General features: G+C 36.7%; 2 protein-coding genes across 2 annotated transcripts in view; one reads left to right on the plus strand and one right to left on the minus strand.

Moving 5' to 3' along the window:
- Nucleotides 1-269: 269 nt before the first annotated feature.
- LOC132559077 (GSK3-beta interaction protein-like) lies at nt 270-6,548 on the minus strand. Its single transcript, XM_060223686.1, has 3 exons — nt 6,354-6,548; nt 4,629-4,868; nt 270-3,845 (listed from the first exon to the last, which is right to left on the minus strand). The coding sequence occupies exons 1-2, from the start codon at nt 6,546-6,548 to the stop codon at nt 4,656-4,658; spliced, it is 408 nt and encodes a 135-aa protein (XP_060079669.1). The 3' UTR covers nt 270-3,845; nt 4,629-4,655.
- Nucleotides 6,549-7,420: 872 nt separating this feature from the next.
- The window catches only part of LOC132559080 (mannosyl-oligosaccharide 1,2-alpha-mannosidase IA-like), a 31,726-nt gene continuing 23,027 nt past the window's right edge, over nt 7,421-16,119 (plus strand). The window contains exons 1-2 of the mRNA XM_060223690.1: nt 7,421-8,038; nt 14,201-14,416. Coding sequence (XP_060079673.1) covers nt 7,421-8,038; nt 14,201-14,416 — 834 coding nt within the window. The remainder of the gene's footprint in view (nt 8,039-14,200; nt 14,417-16,119) is intronic.

A 16,119-nucleotide genomic window follows, 5' to 3' on the forward strand; every position in this document is an offset into this window, starting at 1 on the left:
CAAGTATGCACAACTAAGAACACTGTCAAATTTCACTGAATAAGCCTGTTCACTCAGAGTTGTGATAGCGATACAGACTGTTCCGGGGTATGGCAGAATGAGACGAGATCATTGGTTCTCTACATAACAGTGTATATCTGAGTCACATTAAAATCAGGAACCTCATCAGTGTGTATAAATGAATCACATCTCTAGGTAAATTATAAACCATCATATATCTAGGTAAGTTATAAACCATTTTATATCTAGGTAAATTATAAACCATCATAAATATATCTAGGTAAATTATAAACCATCATATATCTAGGTAAATTATAAACCATCATATATCTAGGTAAATTATAAACCATCAGATATCTAGGTAAATATAAACCATCTTATATCTAGGTAAATTATAAACCATCATATATCTAGGTAAATTATAAACCATCATATATCTAGGTAAATTTTAAACTATCACATATCTATAGTAAAATTATATAATCACAACAGCTTTATTCACTGGTACACAAAAAGCAAAACCAGTCTGGTATTTGTTTCAAGGCACAAAGTGGTATGTGATATAGCTAAGATAACAATACTACATGTATCGCTGTAGATGCAATTAACACTGACTAATTTTGCTCATTAGCCAATAAAAAAAAGTTTAAGATGAAGGAAAATGGAATTGTTATATAAGTGACCTTATTACGTTGAATATCAGTTCCAGCTCTGAGGAGATTCTTCTGAAATGATATTCATGGTGTATCAAAATGGTCCACTGAATATTGATAGTTGTTGGTCCCTGCATCATGTATATGTCGTAAGAACACGGAAAAGGGAGATTTTCTTCAATTTCTGGGAAGACTTGCAGCTTCTGGTTGGAAGGTTTTCATCACATGCCAAATTAGAATCAGCATATCCTTTCACTTTTTAGTAGGAAGATATTCATTCATGGGTTATACACTCTTTCAGGTATTCATTATACTCTCTAAACAGAAGAAACTCATTAAATCCTAATTGCCATACAAGGTACAGGTAAAACAAGACCGAATCTTTGGAGCAAGAGAGAGAACTTTTAAGATAAATGTTGGTGTGATTTCTAGAAATAAGACCACAACACAGAGCTAACCAATAAAAAAATATGTAACAAAATCAATAGGTTTTTGGGTAAGACTTCTGAAACTATGAAATAAAATCCACTATGAAACAATATTGTGTTAATCACTGGAAATTATACCAGCAAATAACATGTTAATAACTCTACACTTCGTATTAAACAATACACTAATCATGCAGTATAACAATACACCCAACACCACAAACCTGTACATTTGGAATATTTAATGCTGTTGTAATCATTTAGCACCAGTAATGGTGAGATTTCAAGGCTAATAACCCTTTAAACCATGGACCCTGTCACTCCTCCTGGTCACATTACATCTACACTGACCTGGCATGTACAGTCAACAGCCTATATCAATAAGACTGACTTGTCTATAACCTTCACTTGTCTATAGGTAAGAATTAATTGTCTATATTCTACCTTTCTATGTAAGATTTGTCAGTCTATAGGTACAAGACTCACCTTTTGATATAGGTAAGAATTAACTGTCTATATTCTACCTTTCTATGTACAGTTTGTCAGTCTATAGGTACAAGACTCATCTTTTGATATAGGTAAGAGTCTACCAGTCTATGTAAGACTCACCTGTCTATATGTGTCAGTTTCACCTGTCTACATGTGTCAGTTTCACCTGTCTATATGTGTCAGTTTCACCTGTCTACATGTGTCAGTTTCACCTGTCTATATGTATCAGTTTCACCTGTCTATATGTGTAAGACTCCCCTGTCTATATGTGTCAGTTTCACTTGTCTACATGTGTCAGTTTCACCTGTCTATATGTGTAAGTTTCACCTGTCTATATGTGTAAGTTTCATCTGTCTATATGTGTAAGACTCACCTGTCTATATGTGTCAGTTTCACCTGTCTATATGTGTAAGTTTCACCTGTCTATATGTGTAAGTTTCACCTGTCTATATGTGTAAGACTCACCTGTCTATATGTGTCAGTTTCACCTGTCTATATGTGTAAGTTTCACCTGTCTATATGTGTAAGACTCACCTGTCTATATGTGTCAGTTTCACCTGTCTATGTGTAAGTTTTGTCCGTCTATATGAGTAAGATATACTTGTCTACGTGTGTAAGAATCATCTACAATTTTGGATAAAGGGACACAAGTCTGGTATTCTTATTAGTATGAATTCCCTAAAAAACATGTAAAAATCTTATCATTAATGTTATGTAAAACATATAGTAAAAAGCAAGTACAATATATAAAAGAATGTAACACAACTGATGAAACAGTTACAATATACAATAAAAAACAAAATAAATATATAAATGTCATTATAATAAGACATCCTAGTCAGTACAAACAAAATCACTTGTTTCCTGTTCTTCAGAAGGAGACAGTAAATCATTACCTAACTACATTATACCATTTCATGTTGTACATCTAAACACTGTAATTTTTGTTGTTTTCTTCTTGATACGCTTCATGGGGCATGAAAATGATCTAACTTCAAAATGAACACATTAGTAACAACCAATAGAATACTTTAAACAGTTACTTGGAAGGTCCTTTTTTTCTTAATAATTAATGCTGAATATCAAACAAAACATTTATATCTTACATAGCATAATCAACAAACAACAAATGTATACATAGAGCAACTGAAAGCATCGCCATGTCTAACCTCCAAGGTACAGCGGTATTAACAACCATGGAAAATAGCAGAAACTAACATCCAGGTAACAGCAGTATATTTTAACACCCAGGGAAAATAGCATTTACTATCACCCCAGGTGCAGCAGTATATACTTACACCCAGCCGGCAGTGGCATATACATACATCTAGGTGGTAGCAGTATATACTAACACTTAAGGGAAAAACATAAGCATATACAAACACAACGGTGTTCTGTTACATCCAAGGGTGGCAGCATAAATTAATACCCAGGGGACAGAAGTATATATCACCCAGGTGTTCTGTTACATCCAGGGGGTGGCAGCATAAACTAATACCCAGGGGACAGAAGTATATAACACCCAGATGTTCTGTTACATCCAGGGGGTGGCAGCATAAACTAATACCCAGGGGACAGAAGTATATAACACCCAGATGTTCCGTTACATCCAGGGGGTGGCAGCATAAACTAATACCCAGGGGACAGAAGTATATAACACCCAGATGTTCTGTTACATCCAGGGGGTGGCAGCATAAACTAATACCCACGGGACAGAAGTATATATCACCCAGATGTTCTGTTACATCCAGGGGGTGGCAGCATAAACTAATACCCAGGGGACAGAAGTATATATCACCCAGGGAAAAAAACATATACAACAACTTGGGGTGTAGTAACATCCAGGGTGCTGAAGTATATACTAACACCCAGGGGGCAGCACCATACACTCACACCAAGGGACAGCTGAATATACTAAGTCAAGGACAGCTGTGTATGCTTAAACCTAAGGTGGAGGCAGCATACTTTAACACCAAGGTTTTACAAATACATTTCACCACAGTGATATTGTCCTATAGCCAGGTCTATATAGGATCTGTGCTGTTAGACGCATCACAGTGGTATTGTCCTTCAGTCAGTACAATCCTCGTATACAGGATGTGTGCTGTAAGTCTCATCACACTATTCAATTCCAGCTTTCAAATTGATAAAGGGATTAGAAATTAAACTACATATATATTACAAAGATGAAAGACGTAATGATTTGCCATAAGGAAATCCAGCACCAAGGAGTACAGCCATATTGTTGTATCCCAATAACACTGCCTCACCATATCTGGAAAAGATCAATTACAATATCTCAAAAAAAATCCAATGTTTACAAAATATAACAAAAAGAAATATGCTTGGTCTTATCGCATGTCAGTGTACAGCTATGGGTGGTTACCTGTGGTGTGTAACTTGTCTGTGTACAGCTATGGGTGGTTACCTGTGGTGTGTAACTTGTCTGTGTACAGCTGTGGGTGGCTACCTGTGGTGTGTAACTTGTCCGTGTACACCTATGGGTGGTAACCTATGGTGTGTAACTTGTCTGTGTACAGCTATGGGTGGTTACCTGTGGTGTGTAACTTGTCTGTGTACAGCTATGGGTGGCTACCTGTGGTGTGTAACTTGTCTGAGTAGGGCTATGGGTGGTTACCTGTGGTGTGTAACTTGTCTGTGTACAGCTATGGGTGGTTACCTGTGGTGTGTAACTTGTCTGTGTACAGCTATGGGTGGTTACCTGTGGTGTTTCACTGGTCTGTGTACAGCTATAGATGATTATCTGTGGTGTGTTACCTGTGATGTTTTACCTGTCTGTGTACAGCTACAGATGACTATCTGTAATGTGTTACCTGTGATATTTTACCTGTCTGTGTACTACTATAGATGATTATCTGTTTTGTGTTACATGTGATATTTTACCTGTAGGATTTTACCTGTCTGTGTACAGCTATAGATGATTATTTGTAGTGTGTTACCTGTGATATTTTACCTGTCTGTGTACTACTATAGATGATTACCTGTAGTGTGTTACCTGTGATATTTTACCTGTCTGTGTACAGCTATGAGTGATTACCTTTGGCCTAATGACAACATCATCCTGCTAAGAGTTGTTATCAGATTCCTCACTTCTTCCCTTATTGTTGTCCCTGTCTGATTTCTCCTGAGACATCTGTAGGTTTTCCAGTTTCTTCAGGAGTGCATCACCAAATGATTTCCTGTACTTTGGACTATGATTATCCAACAAGGCATAGATAGTCTCAAAGTATTGGGAACTTGTGTTTTCATCCACCATGTTAAACTTATTACCCACAACCTAGCAGGAATAAATATAATAGACATATATATACCCATAAGGTCATAAAATACCAAACAGGTCTCCTATAACCTATACAAATGTCATGTACTAACATGGATATAAATTCCATAATTAATGTCATGCTCAATATCAAGTGGGGATAATAACTTTGATTCCAATGATTCATTTTCCTGCTTGGGATGTAGCAGAGGTCATTATTCATTTCAATGCCCCTGCTAGGATTTGAACCCTGGATCTCTGACTAACCAGTCATGCATCCAACCAATGAAGCTAAAGTGAAGTTCTCTCTAGCTGAATGGTATATTGTTGCTAGTATTTACCTCGGCCACATATTCCCCCTCCAGGAAATTACTTGCGCTATAATTTCCAGAGGTTGAGTGATGTTTGAGAAATTAAACCTAAGTGTTATTTCTGAGTTCCTACAAGGGCACTATTAACACTCAACTGATCGGGCTAAAGAGAAGATCACTCTTATCGAGAGGTATACATGCATTAGGGCTAGTTTTCACCAGTTTTATATTAATATGATACCAGGAACATCTCTGAAATTGATTTGTTCTTTGAAGTCACAATAAAAAAAAATCCATTCTATTTGCAATCATTAATTAAGCTGTTTCGGCTAGTGCAGAAAAAATAGGAGACAGCTAGACCATCATTTACTTGTGCAAAAAAACATATATATACTTATTTTTTCCAATGGAAGATAGATCTCATTGCTAAGGACAAGGCAGATTATAGAGAAAATGGGAAAAAGTTTAGCCATCACACCTCTTTCTTCCATATTCAATACAACCCTGACAACAGTGAAGTATTTGTGGTGTATTTGTTGCGATATAAGTCACTATAATTAAAAATATATGCGATGAAATGTCAGAAAACTTTTCAAGACAATCTGTGGTCTGTCAAAGAAATGTGTAAAATTTCCTCTGATAAAGGGATTCTTTTCTCAAGAAGACTTGTGCTGCTTTGAAAACACTGAGTGAGGGCATGTCTCAAGTATTCAACATCTAATCACTTAACGGCTCTGAAAAATCCTTTTTGATAGATATTTCACTTACTTTTGTCCATCGTTTTGAGTTAGAAGCTTTATGCATAACTCAAATCATGGTAGGCTTTACATGATCAGGAGTTTACAGTTCACAGTATTTTAACAAAGAGCTTAGAAGGCATATAAAGTAGACGATTGTCCTGGTCAGCTGAAAGGCTGAATTACAAAGTACTATAATATGTGTTATAGAATTATCTGTTGCTGAACTTAGTCTGTTTCATCTACTTTCGTTTTCAAAGGTAAACACGTCTGGTAACTAAATTAGTTGGCAGTGCTTATGAATGTATAAACAATTCACCATACTTCAAACTGGATTACTTGTTCCTTGATATATATACCAAAAGTTTCAAGACAACATCAACAAGAGTTCCTCAATATTAGTCAGATCTAAAAATAGATCTACAGCATGACAGTTTTTGACAGATGATAATTACCCTGAAGCCTTGGTCAGTGAGTTCCACGCTGAATTCCTGTTCCTCTTGTGTCCTCAGGTTTAAGTGAATCACTTTGTCGCCATTTGGAAGATCTTTCGCGATTTCGACGAAATCGACAGCGAATGCGACCTCTTTAGCAACTTCCTGTGCCTCTATTCGGAGAGTAAAGTTTTCTTCCTCCTCGACGTCCACCATCGTGCGGAAGTAAGACGCAAGTGCCGGAAGTCAACAAGGGGAGTCACCCATCAAAGGCCAAGGCAGCATGTTTTTCCGGGTTAAAAAAAAACCTGAAGCTGATCAGGGACGTATAATAGATGCATTGTACATGAACGTCCCTGACTAAGCTGATTGGGCGGACTGTGATTATCGATGAAACTCAATGATAAAGATACACACTTTATGGTATCTGCACATTTTACATTAATAAAAAACGAACGCGAGAGTATTTCGTGGCGAATAAATTAGCGCGTAGATAAAACAGGGAGCGCAAAGAAAAAGAAAATCCCGACAACGCATTCAAAAGTGTGATGGAGATGCTTGCAGACAATGGTCATGTTTTGGCAATTAAAAGCAAAAGGGAAAAATAAATACTAACACGCTGCTTCATACATTGTTTAGCATATTCATTAGTACTGAATCAGAGACGTCTCTGTACTGAATGTAATGGAAAGGCACAGGAAGCTGTCATGTGAGGTTATACAATTAAACATGTGTATGTATCAAAACGCAATAGGATTTCTATGTATTATCACTTGTGATTGGTTTTAAAATATCAAATTTTTTAAGTGTCTACTTAGTTTAAAATAAAAATGTTGTTCCCCGCCCCGTCTCCCCTCTATCCTGTTATAAAGTAAAAAGAGACATATCAAGTAAATTGTTTTCCATGAAATTGTTAAAAATCATGTAAAACATAAACTAAAAGAACCATTTGTCTAATGTCTGCGTCTTCCATATTGTCAATAATAATGTAGTGCTGGACAACCTAAAGATATCCATTGGTTTGGCCTTAAAAAATATACAGATACGTGTAACCTAGAGTTACCTCCCTTCTGTTTAAAACGGCCAACATGGCAGCCAGTGGAATACTCCCTACCACTCAGCAGAGGTACGTGAATGGTGTTCCACTGTCCACGGCTCGTAAAACGCTCAGGATGAAAGAAAAGTACGTTATTTTGTTGGTGTTTGTCACATTCGGGTCTGTTTGTTTTGGAGCTATTTTCTTCCTGCCCGATCTTCGGGAGCGAGTAAATGTTAGCGAGATGAGAAAACACATCAAGAACGTGGATACGATTCTTTTACCAAAACCCGGTGAGGGTGGCAACGATTTGTCACCCGGGAAAGGGAAGATCCTGCGTCACGACAACAATGGTGTAGATGCTCATAAGATAGACGACAAAGAACGATTACGTAAACAAATGGAAATACAATGGGAACAAGAAAAAATGGCAGAAGCAGTAGCAAAGAGGCTGAATATGTCCAAGGATGACACCAAAAAAGTACAAGATGAGATTCAGGGCGAGAAGGACAAGATCCTACAGAAAAAGAAGGAGGTAGAGGAACAAAAGAGGGAAGAAGAAAAGGAAAAATTAATGGAGGTTCAGAAGGACCATGAGGGAGGCTTAGGAGGACAGGGTGGAGAGCCCAAAGATTCACAGGCATCCGAGAGAAGGGCAGAAATCCGAAAGGTCAGTATTTAGAGACTGATAATTATAATTATTGTTAGTACTGAACAAATGATTTACTGTATATAAAAATGAGAAGAGGGCAGAAATCTGACAGTTCAGTATTCAGAGACTAATAATTGTAAACAAGTTGTTAGTACTTTAGCACTTAGCTAATGGTTTACTGTGAATATATAGAAGAGGGCAAAATCTGACAGGTCAGTAGTCAGAGACTGATAATTATAAACACTTAGTACATAGCTAGTAATGTACACATTAGAGAGGAGGGCAGAACTATGACATGTCAGTAGTCAGTGACTGATAATTATAAACACTGTTAGTACAAAGCTAGTAATGTACACATCAGAAAGGAGGGCAGAACTATGACATGTCAGTAGTCAGTGACTGATAATTATAAACACTGTTAGTACAAAGCTAGTAATGTACACATTAGAGAGGAGGGCAGAACTATGACATGTCAGTAGTCAGTGACTGATAATTATAAACACTGTTAGTACAAAGCTAGTAATGTACACATCAGAAAGGAGGGCAGAACTATGACATGTCAGTAGTCAGTGACTGATAATTATAATTACTGTTAGTACGTTTAGTACTCAGCTAATGTTTTACTGTGAACATATAGGAGAAGAGGGCAGAAATCTGACAGGTCAGTAGTCAGAGACTGATAATCATAATTACTGTTAATACATAGCTAATGATTAACTGTATATATCAGAGAGAAGAGCAGAAATCTCATGTAAGTATAAATATATATAAATAGAAAACAATGAATTTTTAATAGTAAATAATACTGTGAAGTACAATGAAGTAGAAAAAATAGGAATATTTAGATTGTAGATTTCCCCTTGAAAGTTCACATTTGAGGAGGCAAGTTAATATTAGTCTCGAACAAGTGGAACTCTATCAGGTTTAATCACCAGGGACAAGCACTCTCCAAAAAATAATTACACCCCAGATTATTGTAGACTCAGAACATTGGACATATTACTGGAAATAAGATGAAACGCAGGTATACTGTTAATATCAGACTTACAGAATCACTAGACCAAACTTTAAATGATAAGATGCAGATGCACCTGCTAACTTTTGTTATCAATAGTTCAGCATGACGCTGCTGCAGGATCAGAACATTCCTGTCTGGTTTATAAATGTAGTCACATGTACGGTGACGGACATAAAAAATATGTCAGAATATCACCATTAAATATCACAGGTCAGATGTGTCTAATTGGTTTCTCTCCTAATTATATTTATTTATTCAAATTCATTAAATTTCTATGACATTTCTCTGTTGATATGTATTCAGGTGATGATTAAGGACATTTTTTTACTGTCCATCAACCAATGTCTTGTCAGATATCTTCAAGGTCAAACAGTACAAATGACAAGAGATAAGCGACTGATAATGATAGAAGTAACAACGTGGTGGTGGATGTCACAAAAAAATGTAGTCTAGGACAATGTGCTCTAAATAAATGTTTTATACAGACACAAAATGTTTTTATAAGACACTGTGTTCTTAACATATGTTTTATTCAGAAGTTATGACCTAGTGGTGAATGTCACACAAAATGTAGTTATAGGACATTCTAAATCTATGTTTTTAGGTTACCTAAGACAAAGTCTTATGGTGACCTTTTACAATCACCTTCATCTAACGCATCTGTAAACATTTAACATTTTCGACTTCTTCTCAAAAACAGCTGATCCAGTTTCAATGAGATTTCGTAGAAACCTTCCCTGGCCTAAGATGATCCAAAATTGTGAGTTATACAGTCCCCATCCCTCTCAGATTTAAAATATCAATGTCCAGATTGTGAATTTCATGACCCAAGGGTCTCACATTTCCCCATGGGGAGGGGGTAAGATTTACTATAGTTTATATTGGAAAACTAGATTTTTGAGCATAATTTGTTTAATTTCCATTGAAAATATTTCAAACTTGGTAAGAATTATGAGTGAAGGATGACAGCTTGAGGGTATGCCCATATTATAAATTTTATAGAAAAATTGCATTTTTTTAGCATAAGGTTGGTTATTTCCCACTAGAAATAACTTTATAAGAATTATCAGTATAGGATGACAGTTTTGATGGTATGCATGTTTTGACACTGGCTTACTATATTCAGTGTCATATTTTCTTTTTTATGACACTTGAACCATTATATGAAATATTGCTTATCTCAGGTGACTGTCAAGGTCAATAGGCCTCTCGTATGCGGAAGTTAAAGAGCTGATGATGAATGTCACACAAAGTATAATTCTAGGCTGTGACATGCTGGGATGAAGGCTGGGAGGAAAGGCTACCAAGTTTATTCAAATGAATGACCTCAACCCACTTTCAAGGTCACAGGGGTCAAATATGTTAAAATATACAAACACAAGTGTAGCATAAGGTTGGTTATTTCCCACTAGAAATAACTTTATAAGAATTATCAGTCAAATGTTTTGACACTGGCTTACTATATTAGGTCATATTTTCTTTTTATGAATAAACAGATGTATTTTAACAGAAGTTAAGAGCTGGTGGTGAATGTCACACAAAGTATAATTTTAGGACACAGTGTCCTAAACAGATGTATTTTAACAGAAGTTAAGAGCTGGTGATGAATGTCACACAAAATACTAGGACACTGTGTTCATAGCTTTAATAGTACTATTTCAGTATTTCTGCTGTAAATATGTTATGTGTTACAAATAGAATGATAGCCTTAAATCAGTGATATATCTTGTTTACCATACAGTTACATATTTTCACAAAGGTTCAGTTATCTTGTTGTTTATGTTAGCTATAAGCTTGAGTTTAAATGTTTGGAGATAAAGCACTTAGCAGGTTTCAATCTCACATTTATTTGATGTCTTGATCATGTTTAAAATATCAGAATTTGTTATAGAGATATCTGATATAGGTCCGTCCCAGTCAGGTTCTGAACAAAATTTTCCATTGGACACTCTCTAAATATTTTACAAGAAACGTGTATATACATGATACAGCTTTTAACTGCATGCCAGATACTTTTTCATTAGTAGTCCTAGTCAGCTGACATTTCATTTCTGTGATAAAATAACACTGAAATCTTACTGTATCACAGCAAGAACTAGAAGGATTGAGAAGGAAGGAGGGAGGGGTTACTTGCGTGAATCCTGGCTTGATCATGTTGTTTATATTAACTAGTCCTTTTAAGATTTTCCAAGGACCTGGAAGGGAATGTCCATATCAGAAACAGACATGTGTTATGAATTGTTGTGAATAAAAAATTGAAAGAAAATAAAAGGAAAAAAAATATATGCAGCTGTTACTGCCCTGTTGGAAATATTTGTCTTCAATGTCAAGTGTGTTTTTATTAATTTGATGTGCCTGTGAATAGCAATATATATATACAATCTGTGTCTGTATGTGTTTAATAACCTTTTTAGCAAGCTAATTGATGTGTGTGTGACTAAATATTCCTGAAGTGTCTGTCTATATGAGATATCCCTATGTAGAAAATATCTCACTGTGTGCATGATATTCATGTGTAACAAAATCTCTTTTAGTATTTAAATATATGTACAAAAATAAAGTTGAAGAACATGTGTAGATATTTTTGTTACAAAATATCTGTGAGCAAGATATCCCTGTACTGCACATGAGTATGTGTATATTTGTGAGAGGATGTGTACATGTGTGAGAGGATGTGTGTATGTGTGAGATATCCCTGTGTACCTTAGAAGTATGTGTATATGTGTGAGAGGATGTGTATAGGTGCAAGAGGATTTGTGTATGTGTGAGAGGATGTGTATATGTGTGAGAGGATGTGTGTATGTGTGAGATGATGTGTATATGTATGAGAGGATTTGTGTATGTGTGAGATGATGTGTATATGTGTGAGAGAATGTGTATATGTGTGAGAGGATGTGTATATGTGTCAGAGGATGTGTATATGTGTGAGAGGATTTGTGTATGTGTGAGATGATGTGTATATGTGTGAGAGGATGTGTATGTGTGAGAGGATGTGTATATGTGTGAGAGGATGTTTAAGTGTGAGAGGATTTGTGTATGTGTGAGATGATGTGTATATGTGTGAGAGAATGTGTATATGTGTGAGATGATGTGTATATGTGTGAGAGAATGTGTATATGTGTGAGATGATGTGTATATGTGTGAGAGGATGTGTATATGTATGAGAGGATTTGTGTATGTGTGAGATGATGTGTATATGTGTGAGAGAATGTGTATAGGTGCAAGAGGATTTGTGTATGTGTGAGAGGATGTGTATATGTGTGAGAGGATGTGTGTATGTGTGAGATGATGTGTATATGTGTGAGAGGATTTGTGTATGTGTGAGATGATGTGTATATGTGTGAGAGAATGTGTATATGTGTGAGAGGATGTGTATATGTGTGAGAGGATGTGTATATGTGTGAGAGGATTTGTGTATGTGTGAGATGATGTGTATATGTGTGAGAGGATGTGTATGTGTGAGAGGATGTGTATATGTGTGAGAGGATTTGTGTATGTGTGAGATGATGTGTATAAGTGTGAGAGGATTTGTGTATGTGTGAGATGATGTGTATATGTGTGAGAGAATGTGTATATGTGTGAGATGATGTGTATATGTGTGAGAGAATGTGTATATGTGTGAGATGATGTGTATATGTGTGAGAGGATGTGTATATGTGTGAGATGATGTGTATATGTGTGAGAGGATGTGTGTATGTGTGAGAGGATGTGTATATGTGTGAGAGGATTTGTGTATGTGTGAGAGGATTTGTGTATGTGTGAGATGATATGTATATGTGTGAGAGGATGTGTATGTGTGAGATGATGTGTATAAGTGTGAGAGGATTTGTGTATGTTTGAGAGGATGTGTATATGTGTGAGAGAATGTGTATATGTGTGAGATGATGTGTATATGTGTGAGAGGATGTGTGTATGTGTGAGAGGATGTGTATATGTGAGAGGATTTGTGTATGTGTGAGATGATGTGTATATGTGTGAGAGGATGTGTATGTGTGAGAGGATATGTATATGTGTGAGGGTATACCAAAGTATCATATCATATACTTTATTGGTCCTTTCCTATATATGGTCAATATTAGGGTCAAAATATGTTAAAGCAATACCATGTTAAGCCTTTTGTTTTATAAAGATTTCTTTATTACATATATATATATATCAAATGTATAACTTTTTAAACAGTTGGTTTTCACAGAAATATGTAAATAAAGAGGTTAATTAACAATTATTAAAATGGAAATCCTTATCTGTTGATGAGCTGTCTGGATATGTAAATTTTTTTTTTACTAAATTTTACTAACTGTGTGACTGTCATTTCATTGACAACGGAAATTGACTATGAATAACGGGATAGCATAAAAATAGAAACGTATAAAATACGAACAATCAGTAACAAAATGCTTTTATATAGTGATATCCTTCAATGGCCATTCTAAAACTACAACCTATTATCTTCGTTTTGATTTCACACATAAATGCATTAATGCAAAAAAAATAACCATGGTGACTCTAGAATATGACAAAGAGGGAACACGATGATCTATGTCACTGTTTTACCTTGTGTTCCTGTTTTACCTGTATTGTACTGTAGCATTGTGGTGTTTTTAGAATATAACAAAGAGGGAACACGATGATCTATGTCGCTGTTTTACCTTGTGTTCCTGTTTTACCTGTATTGTGCTGTAGCATTGTAGTTATTTTAAGACAATGGGAACATGATGATCTATGTCACTGTTTTACCTTGTGTTCCTGTTTTACCTGTATTGTACTGTAGCATTGTGGTTATTTTAAGACAATGGGAACATGATGATCTATGTCACTGTTTTACCTTGTGTTCCTGTTTTACCTGTATTGTGCTGTAGCATTGTAGTTATTTTAAGACAATGGGAACATGATGGTCTATGTCACTGTTTTACCTTGTGTTCCTGTTTTACCTGTATTGTACTGTAGCATTGTGGTTATTTTAAGACAATGGGAACATGATGATCTATGTCACTGTTTTACCTTGTGTTCCTGTTTTACCTGTATTGTACTGTAGCATTGTAGTGATTTTAGAATATGACAAAGAGGGAACAAGATGATCTATGTCGCTGTTTCATTGTAAGTCTCAGGTTGTCAAAGGAAATAGTTAGTAATAAATTAAAACTTAGCTTTCTTGATTCTAGATGATGCTCCATGCCTGGAACAATTATGAGAAGCATTCTTGGGGTGCTAATGAACTCCGCCCGATTTCAAAACGTGGCCATAGTGCCAGTATCTTTGGAACACTGAGTCTTGGAGCGACTATTGTTGATGCTGCGGATACCTTATATATCATGGGTCTGGAAGATGAATACAAAAAGGCAAGGGACTGGATAGCGACTTCACTGTCATTTGAAGGGGTAAGTACAACTTAACACTACTTCACTATTATGTAGGGGCAGTATAACTAAACACTACCTCACTGTTGTGTGGGGGCTGTATAACTAAATACTACCTCACTGTTGTGTGGGGTCTGTATAACTAAATACTTCCTCACTGTTGTGTGGGGGGCTGTATAACTAAACACTACCTCACTGTTGTGTGGGGGCTGTATAACTAAATACTACCTCACTGTTGTGTGGGGGCAGTATAACTAAACACTACCTCACTGTTGTGTAGGGGCTGTATTACTAAATACTACCTCACTGTTGTGTGGGGTTTGTATAACTAAATACTTCCTCACTGTTGTGTGGGGGGCTGTATAACTAAACACTACCTCACTGTTGTGTGGTGGCTGTATAACTAAATACTACCTCACTGTTGTGTGGGGGCAGTATAACTAAACACTACCTCACTGTTGTGTGGGGGCTGTATAACTAAACACTACCTCACTGTTGTGTGGGGGCTGTATAACTAAATACTACCTCACTGTTGTGTAGGGGCTGTATAACTAAATACTACCTCACTGTTGTGTAGGGTCTATATAGATTAACACTACCTTACTGTTTTGTGGGGGCAGTATAACTAAACACTACCTCACTGTTGTGTGGGGGCTGTATAACTAAATACTTCCTCACTGTTGTGTGGGGGCTGTATAACTAAACACTACCTCACTGTTGTGTGGGGGCAGTATAACTAAACACTACCTCACTGTTGTGTGGGGGCTGTATAACTAAACACTACCTCACTGTTGTGTGGGGGCTGTATAACTAAACACTAACTCACTGTAGTGTGGGGGCAGTATAACTAAACACTACCTCACTGTTGTGTGGGGGCTGTATAACTAAACACTACCTCACTGTTGTGTGGGGGCTGTATAACTAAACACTACCTCACTGTTGTGTGGGGGCTGTATAACTAAACACTACCTCACTGTTGTGTGGGGGCTGTATAACTAAACACTACCTCACTGTTGTGTAGGGTCTGTATAACTAAACACTACCTCACTGTTGTGTGGGGGCTGTATAACTAAACACTACCTCACTGTTGTGTGGGGGCTGTATAACTAAACACTACCTCACTGTTGTGTGGGGGCTGTATAACTAAACACTACCTCACTGTTGTGTATGGGCTGTATAACTAAACACTACCTCACTGTTGTGTATGGGCTGTATAACTAAACACTACCTCACTGTTGTGTGGGGGCTGTATAACTAAACACTACCTCACTGTTGTGTGGGGGCTGTATAACTAAACACTACCTCACTGTTGTGTGGGGGCTGTATAACTAAACACTACCTCACTGTTGTGTGGGGGCTGTATAACTAAACACTACCTCACTGTTGTGTGGGGGCAGTATAACTAAACACTACCTCACTGTTGTGTGGGGGCTGTATAACTAAACACTACCTCACTGTTGTGTGGGGGCTGTATAACTAAACACTACCTCACTGTTGTGTGGGGGGCTGTATAACTAAACACTACCTCACTGTTGTGTGGGGGGCTGTATAACTAAACACTACCTCACTGTTGTGTGGGGGCTGTATAACTAAACACTACCTCACTGTTGTGTGGGGGCTGTATAACTAAACACTACCTCACTGTTGTGTGGGGGCTGTATAACTAAACACTACCTCACTGTTGTGTGGGGGCTGTATAACTAAACACTACCTCACTGTTGTGT

The sequence above is a fragment of the Ylistrum balloti genome, unplaced genomic scaffold (assembly GCF_031769215.1).
Source record: "Ylistrum balloti isolate Yb309-2 unplaced genomic scaffold, AGI_CSIRO_Ybal_v1 Utg370852, whole genome shotgun sequence".
Classification (NCBI taxonomy): domain Eukaryota; kingdom Metazoa; phylum Mollusca; class Bivalvia; order Pectinida; family Pectinidae; genus Ylistrum; species Ylistrum balloti.